General features: G+C 46.5%; 1 protein-coding gene across 4 annotated transcripts; it reads right to left on the bottom strand.

The window, feature by feature from the left end:
* Nucleotides 1-1,704: 1,704 nt before the first annotated feature.
* Nucleotides 1,705-8,186, bottom strand: pnpla8 (patatin-like phospholipase domain containing 8). Of its 4 annotated transcripts, none has more exons than XM_086103439.1 (11): nucleotides 8,042-8,186; nucleotides 7,579-7,735; nucleotides 5,049-5,918; nucleotides 4,827-4,976; nucleotides 4,501-4,652; nucleotides 4,344-4,438; nucleotides 4,096-4,267; nucleotides 3,965-4,022; nucleotides 3,611-3,805; nucleotides 2,989-3,184; nucleotides 1,705-2,776 (listed from the first exon to the last, which is right to left on the bottom strand). In XM_086103439.1, exons 3-11 carry the CDS (start codon nucleotides 5,901-5,903, stop codon nucleotides 2,502-2,504), a joined length of 2,148 nt encoding a protein of 715 aa, XP_085959565.1. In that variant the 5' UTR covers nucleotides 5,904-5,918; nucleotides 7,579-7,735; nucleotides 8,042-8,186; the 3' UTR covers nucleotides 1,705-2,501. The 4 variants fall into 4 exon arrangements, with proteins under 4 accessions (XP_085959565.1, XP_085959567.1, XP_085959566.1 ...); XM_086103441.1 differs by lacking the exons at nucleotides 7,579-7,735; nucleotides 8,042-8,186 and adding exons at nucleotides 6,400-6,601; nucleotides 6,777-6,853; XM_086103440.1 differs by lacking the exons at nucleotides 7,579-7,735; nucleotides 8,042-8,186 and adding exons at nucleotides 6,400-6,606; nucleotides 6,777-6,850.
* Nucleotides 8,187-8,257: the final 71 nt, after the last annotated feature.

Below are 8,257 nucleotides of genomic sequence, written 5' to 3'. Positions count from 1 at the left end.
GAGTCACTTAAGGGTCAAATCAGGCCAACCTGCAGTTTTAGACATGGCGCTCTCTGCACGATTTCACTCTCTTTTTTTTTTTTTTTAAAGAGATGTCCATGCGCCGACTGGCTGGTGAGACATATGCAACACCTCGATGTTGTTTTGCACCGGGATGGCTGCAGACAGTGTTGACATTGATGCAAGGCCACCGGGCAAATAAGGTTATTTTTGTGTTTTGGCAGGTGCGCGCGTGCGTGAGACTGCAAGAAGAGACGCATAAGATACGTGCTGAGCAACACGACTGTGCAAAACTTCGCTGCTGATGTGCTGACAGTGACGTATCCCCTTCAACACGTTCTTATGGGAGGCCTTGACCTTTCCTTTATGATTAAGCTCGTCATTTACAAGATGGCGAACCAAACACTTTCATTTGCCTTTTCCGGCCTTGGGGGATCAGCGCGGCGTACTTTAGAACCAGTCTGCGTGCATTAAACTGTATTAGGGTAAGCCAACGTTGACAATGACCAGACACCTGCTCTTGAACTGTTACTGTTTAGTTTATACGACAGGCTTCCCTTGTGACCAAATGAACTCCTACCAACAGCTCATGACAGTATGACACAATTCCGAAGGGGGGGGGGGGGGGGGGGGAATGCTGTTTTGAGTGGCACTAGTCAACATTTTTTGCAATCATGTAAAATAAACTGCATTATTTTTTTTTAAGCTACATTGGCGGTTTTGTATTGACGGTAAACGAGCGCACACACGTTGCACATTGATAAAACTGAAAAGTGGAGCAGTTGCTAGGGAACGCCGTGAAGACAATTCTGCCCAGCTTTTTTTTTTTTTTTTTTGTACTCCAGCATAAAGCGTGGGAGACGGATAGCTCTCGCCATTCTGCACAACTTGGAAGGAGGAATGTGCGCATATGTAACTTTGTCACGCCTGGTCACGTAAACACAGCCCAGCGAGAGACCATCTACTTTACCATAGCCGCACCTCATTTGTCTCGCGTGGCATTCTCGGGTGCAAGGGGGCTGCGACTTCGACCATGCGAGGCACTTCATCCACTTCACCTGCAAAATACTGATGTGAACTGAAAAGTTACATTTGACATCCAACAAAAAAAAAATATATATATATATTTCTCTTACCTTGATAAGTGTATTTCTTCACCTCAATAAAGGGTAGTGCAGATGATTGAAAAAAAAAAAAAACAACTGCTTCTTCTCCAAATACTACTCCAAAAGCTAAAAATAAGATCAACTTCTACTCCAGGCTGCGTTGACTGCAAATTGCTCTTGGGGGGCCCTCTAGTGGCTCGCATGGGCCTGAGCATCTTGCTTTTGCCTTGGGCTGGCAGATTTCACATTGGAGCCTTCCCATCCAAGAGTCACGCCACCAGTGAAGGGAAAGCGTTGGCATCCATCAAAATATGGTCGTGACGTTTCCCTCTCTGACTACATGCGGCATATCGTTGTCAACGCAACTGGCAAGAGCAGCGCAACCGCTGGAAGTGAATTCAACGGAATTCCGGTGGTTCTTCATTGGCGATCGAAACGAGGCCGAACGGCAAGTCGTCATCCACTGACAGTTGGCATTCCTTGAAAAACGCGTATTTTGTCGCCTGAGTGCGCTGGAACAAGCAGATGAGCGAATTCAAAAAGACAAGATGACTTCTTAACATTTTTCATGTGCAAAGATGACAAACGTCCGCCCCAATTTATGACAACGAGTTTTTTTTATTTCATGAGGTCTGACGGTGACGATGATGGGATTTAAGGATTGCCAAAATCTGCACAGTTGGGCTTTTTTTTCCCCCACCAAGAATGATTTTAAATAAGGCCGCCAGAGTGAATCACTGCCATACACTTGTAAACTGATTAAAAACAAGAGAATCTACTCCCGTGCGGGATGATAACTCTGCATTCGCAATATTTGATCGCCTACACAAGGTATGGGGTAAACAAGTCATTTTAGCAGGTGCCTCCTCGTGCGAACCCCTGGCGAGAAGAGCGCGAAGCGGGTAATTGTCCAAAAAAGATCCTCGAGCTTGTGGCTCCAATGACGGAAAAATATGAAAAAGCCTAAAAGTGCAACCATGATTTAAATAAACACCAGAACAAATATTATTTACAGGTCTAGCGGTTAGAAATGAACACTTGCGTGAGGGTTTTCGCCCCCCTCCCCGTTTGGTGTTCGAAACAGGCAATCACAATGATGTCATGTGCAATATTGTCACGATTCAAATGGATTATGGAGGCTTTCTTTTTTTCATAACACGTCAAAAAGAATTGAGCCTGCACCTTCGGGCCACACGCGTCTAATCCTAATTTATAAACATGGATGCTCAATCCGCGCTTGTGCCTATATTAAAATCATTTTAAGTTATGAAGGAATCGAAAAAATTCATTGCCAAACACACGACACGCCAACTAAATGTACTGTACAACTTTGTTTGGTTGTTTTTTTTGGACTCCTCAAGAAACTCTTGGGGCCATTTTACCTCAGCGGACTTGTTAGAGTTTGGAGGTGAAAGGGGGACCCTCGTACATGTCCGCCTTGAGCTTGGCCCACTCGCCCAGTCTCTGGATGCAGCTTTTCTCCCGAGTCAGCACGCCGGCCGCCTTGCGCAGCTTGGCGTCGTTGCGCTCCAGGTAGCGCTCGCCCTCGTCCATGAGGAAATTCAGCTTGTCCACGCGGCTCTCGTTCAGCGGCACGTCCTCGCTCATGTGAGGGTTGAAGCGGAAGTAGGTGTCCGGAGGCAGGAGGGCGTCCAGCATGGTGTGCACTTCTGAAGAATGGATGGACGGAGAAACGTGCATTTTACTCGAAAAGGCAAAACTTTATTGAGCTAAGACGTTATTTCTGTGACCACACTGGGTTTTTTTTCTCCTCTGCTTCATTACAAAAGGAGTACCAACAATTTAGTCCACGTGTGTAATGACTCCGAATGAAATCCGGGCCACGTTAGTTGAATACAAAACAAGATTTGGACCGTGGTACCTTCTGTATCTGTGGCACTACTGATGACGTTGGTGAGCTTGGCTTTGAGGCTGGTGTAGGTGGTGCCGTTCTTTCCCGCCACCTCGTGGCGCCCGGTACCCAGAGAGAGCACGCACTGCAGCGGCGTGTTCGGCCAGAGGCATTTACACTCGTGGATGGCCAACGCCGTGGGGTTGTTGATCAGGAGGCCTCCATCCTCGAAGAAGAGGAAGAGTTTAGATCATTCGGAACCTTCGGTCGGACAGAAATGTCAACTCTGACAGAATGACCCATGCTGGCGAATATCGCCCTTTGTGTCGAAAAGTGAAGTAGGAGTGCGAGAGCGGTGGGCGGTTGCAACTGCTTAAACCGTCAATGAAATGCTACTCGGCCCAGTGTGGAATGCGGCTCACTACACAGTCGCGCGCTCGCAATCGTTCTGACATGACCGTCTACTTGGGGGGGGGGAGTTAAAACACTTGCAGTGAATTTTCATAATTTTTATCTGTCGCTTAGACATCTTGAAATTTCAGAGTACCAAAAAAAAAAAGTCTTCGGGTGATTCTGACACTTTAAATTGTCATGTCAGTCGCCATCCAAACTGTGGCTGCTTTGCTGCAAGCGTCTGAGCTCTTTGCCATACCTGATGGAGATCTTTCCCAAGGACGTATTCCTGGAAGTAGCCTGGCGCTGCAGACGACGCTCTGATGGCTTGCCACATTTTGTATTTGCAGTCTCCAAGGTAGTGCGACCTCACTCCTGGCATGAGCCGGTAGTTCCTGAACACAAAGGCCTTCAGAGGCAGGCCCCGGTTCACCAGGGTGCTTACCGCTGACACCTGGTGGACAAATAGGATACCGAGAGAATATCGATATCTTTTTTTAATATCAGGAAAATTAATACTTTGTCGCCATCATGCGCAATCTTGGTGGTGGTGTTAGTTTCAATACACACAGCTGTTCCACTAGTGCCCATTGTCTTACTAGTGAGGACTTACTTTGGGACAGTTTGGATCTCTGGCACTTTCTATCATGCAGCCCTCACCCATACGTTCCCTAAAGAAAAGAAATTTATTTCGGACAAGATGGCTTGGAATTTGAGCAAAATGAAAGATCCTTAAGAACAAACTTGAGGATGTTTTCCCAGATTTCACTGTCGTAGAAAGCGTGGCTCCAGCCCATCTTGACGGCCCCGACGATGACGTTCTGCTTGAAGACGTCCGAGCCCAATTTCCTGTACATTTCCTCGCATTCTTCGAGAGGGATCTGAAGAATCCCCAGCATGAAAGCCAGGATAGCACCTAAAAGCAAACAATGATAAAACCGATTGAGGCACGATGATATTTTACGATGCACGTCGGGATGATGAAAGAATACCCGTGCTGACTCCACAGATGTAGTCGAAAAGCTGGTGGACTCGTTTTCCCGTCAGGTTCTCCAGTTTGAGGAGGGTCTGCAGAGCCAGTAGTCCTCTGCGTACAAAACGCAACAAATGAATTACCGAGATGATTTGGGGGAGGATTCAATTTTATACCTTGTCCCCCCTCCATCTATGGCCAGGACTCGGATTCCTCTGCCTTTCACCGGATCTGTATAGCCGACCAGGGCCAGTGACTCTCTCACAGCAGCCTGGAAATGGAGGTCTGTGGCCTGACGCAAACGCAGCAAGCATGGTATAGCTTTCGCCTGTAAAATCAACACACACAGTTTGGAAGTCAAGCAACAACAACAACAGCAACGAAAAAAACAGCAGCTTTTTGTGCTCTGCCCATTGCCAGGAGGTGTACCGCAGAGTTCAATTTAGGGGCCCCAGCTGGTTTAATGTGTGCTGAAAACACTTTCAAAACGATTCCTGCTCACCTTGATGGCCACGCCACGGGTCTCGGGGAACTCCAGCAGGTGACAGTTGAGTTCCTCCACACGACTGGTGAGGACCTGGATGTCGTTAACTCTCTGTAGGCCTTTCACAAGCACTCTGGTTCTGTTGTCGACACTCATCCTGGCTATTATCTGCAAAGCGATACACAATGCATGATAATTTTGCACTAAAAGCCCTTCAAAGAATTGCATTATCTTGATTACCTTCTCCCTTTGAGCCAAAAGTTGCTGCTGTTTGGCTTCATCGGCCTTCTGATCTTCACTCTCCACATCCTCCACAGAAGCCTCCACTACACTGGCAGCTGGGAGCTTGTCTTTCTCGACACTTTTGACATCCCCTCGGAATTTGGGCACCAGCGGAGTGATGTAATTCCCCACAAAAGCTTGAACACTTGGACGAGGGTAAGACAGATAGTGGGTGAAGCCTTTTTTGGGGGAGCTGGGTAAAACCGCAACGGATGGAGCTGTGCTTTCTGTTGTGGTGGAGTTAAATGGAAGTTTAGCTTCTGGGTGACTGAGGTCTTCAGATGGAGGTGGGGCAGGAGCTGCATCGATGGTCTTGGACGCTGCCGCTGGAGACAAAACTGGGAAATGGTCGGCACTTCTGGGAGGGAAAGGCTCACTGGATTGCTGGCGCTTGCCTTCTCCTTCCTCCCCGTGCGTGTCCATGCCAAAGTAACTGTTGATGTGCTGGGCTAAAGTCTTGTATGTCTCGTCCATGTTGGTTGTATGGAAGAGCTGCGCTCTATTCTTTGAGGACGAGACGGGGGGAGACGCCTCAAAAGCTGCACTGGAACCCTTGGCAGCGACAAAGGGGTTTTCTGCAACTTGTGCTTCTTTCTTGTCATCTTCTGCGACACATTTCTCGCCCCCTGCATCTCCTACGGTGGCTTCGGGTGGCAGCGAGACATCCGGTTCCTTCGTTGTGACCAGAACCTTTTCAGCATGGGCGCCGTTCACCACAGCGTTGCCTGGCTTGAGACGGGAGAATTTGGAGATGAGCTCGGTGCTTCCTACTGCCTTGGTGACGCTGTCCAGTGTGGTCCTGATCCGCGACATGCGTCTGCTAGCTCACTGAGATCAAGAGTGGAGACGACAGGGGTTAAAAATTCCCATCCAGCAAAATACAGCCCAAAAATTGAAACTCTGCAGTACTTAGTAATAGAAATTCTTGTTGTAATACAAGAGATGCCAATAGGGGGCTCTCCCACATTTGTAATTATCTTGGTAGTCATGGAAACAGGCCAAGCAAACGAAAGCCGTCGGTTGCTTTCTTTGACGACAGACTAAACCTGTCAATATGGATGATCAGCGTACTCCATCTCGCCTTAATTTACCCGCCGAGTCGAGTGAACTTGTAAAAATCCTGCGCGAGCGGGAGCGTGGCCCACCCGAAGACCACATCAAGTGGGTCGCAGCCCAAGACTTTACCGTGGAAGTTGGAAAAGAGCAGATTGCCGAGTATATTCGGACATGGGAGCTGAAGCCCCTCTGGATTTACAGTCTGGACTGCCTCTGCTCGACAGAAGATGAACATCAAACCTACTACCATTACCGGGCTCGCTTCAGCAGTCCGAACGCGCAGAGGCCCATTCAGGGGACGGCGAGCGTCTATTTCGCCGTTCAAGTATCGAAAGTTGGACCACAAACTGAGCCTGTCGATGTCCACTTTGTGATGGAGTCTCATAGGTTGGTACACACGCCGGGCAGGACCCGCTTCACTGACAAATGGCTCGTTGACATTATTGAGACGAAGGCTGCGCTAAGAGAAGCGATTAAATTTTGACACCAGAAAAAAACACAAGAGCGTCATCATATCAACTCTGAACACTGAATGGAAACGCACAGTTAAAACTATCAAAAGACGGCTAAACCGCATTGGCAAACGGTTCCCAAATTACACACACAAGAGAGCAAAAACTTGGCAATTACCTGATAGAATAACAAACGAAAATCATTCATTCAGTGCCGCACTGCTAGCACCGTTAGCGCTTGAACTCGAAAACAGGAAAAGGACAGGAAATTACGTAAAAGACGCAGCTTCCTTTGTTCCAAAAATAACGAAATTATTTAAAAAATAGTGTGCGTATGTGTGGGGCAGCATGAATTTAAATCGCATTCACAAAAGAAAAAAATATTTGCATGTTGGTATATGGTTTATGCTACAGCGTAATATTTGCACAAAACATATAGATTCGATAGACATAAAAAAACATTCGAATATAAATGTTGTTTAACATAAAAAAAACATTCGAATATAAATGTTGTTTAACCGACCCGATATTCGTCTCAAGCTGTTGTTCTTCTTTGTTTTCTTATTGTTTTGATGACATATTTCCGTGTAATCTCGCAATGCGCATCGCTAGACTAATGGAAGAAGCCGAAAGAACAGATACGTAACAACAGGTTGATTTGCCCTAATGATAGAATCAAGCTAATGTTCACCGAAACGTCACGTGCTGCCCCTTTAAAACCAAAACTAAATCATTATGTCATCGACAACGACGAGTATATTGAAACTTTTAATCTTTTTCAAATGAGTCATTCGCCGTTGTTGTTGAGTGACTTAAAAAATAAAAACATGCTTTGGGTGGCTGCCAAAGACTTCACAGTGGAAGTTGGCAAAGAGCAGATTGTGCAGTTTATCCAAACATGGCAACTGAATCCAAGATGGATATACAGCCTGGACTTTCTCTACTGGACCGAAGAGGAGGACCTGACGTCGTACCATTACCTTGCCAACTTCAGCACCCCGTCACCGCAGATGCCCATCCCCACTGCTGCTGGTGTTTACTTCGTGATGGACGTTTCCAGAGTTGGACCGCAAACGGAGCCTATCGATGTGCACTATGTCGTGGAGTCCAACGGGCTTAAGCACACACCTGGGGGGACTGAATTCACAGAAAAGTGGCTGTTGGACATTATAGAAAGCAAGATTGCGTTGAGTCAAGCAATGCGCAACTTGTGTTGATGAATCCAGTTGTTCATTGCAATCGAATTAGTCACAGAACAGAGAGTTATAACCTCTCTGAAAGCCAATGATGGTAAAACTCATGAACAGCATCTGTTCAAAGTACCTAATCAGGTGTCCGCGTAGTGTACAAATCATCTCAACTCTGTTGACTGAGCTCCAGTGTATTTACTTAATTTAAAACATGGCTGCCAAACAACGTTCTATAATTCTGTAATGTACTCACATCTTCACATCCCATTTGTCATCGTTTCCCAAAACATATGTGACCGACTTTCATTATTATTCAAACAAATGTAGCAATTCAAGTCTGATTGAAGAACCAAAAGTTTTAGAAAATGCCCTGTTTTATACTGAAATTCATACAGTTTAATGTCTCATTCAACTCTCGAATGAAAGCAAAGCGCAGGTTAACAACCCAAGTTACAGTATAAATCTTGGA

This window comes from Hippocampus guttulatus, chromosome 22, assembly GCF_054856545.1.
Source record: "Hippocampus guttulatus isolate MCC_2025c chromosome 22, RoL_Hgut_1.0, whole genome shotgun sequence".
In the NCBI taxonomy this organism is placed as follows: domain Eukaryota; kingdom Metazoa; phylum Chordata; class Actinopteri; order Syngnathiformes; family Syngnathidae; genus Hippocampus; species Hippocampus guttulatus.
The sequence above is the reverse complement of the archived record's forward strand: the minus strand, read 5'-3'. Positions and strand labels throughout refer to the sequence as shown.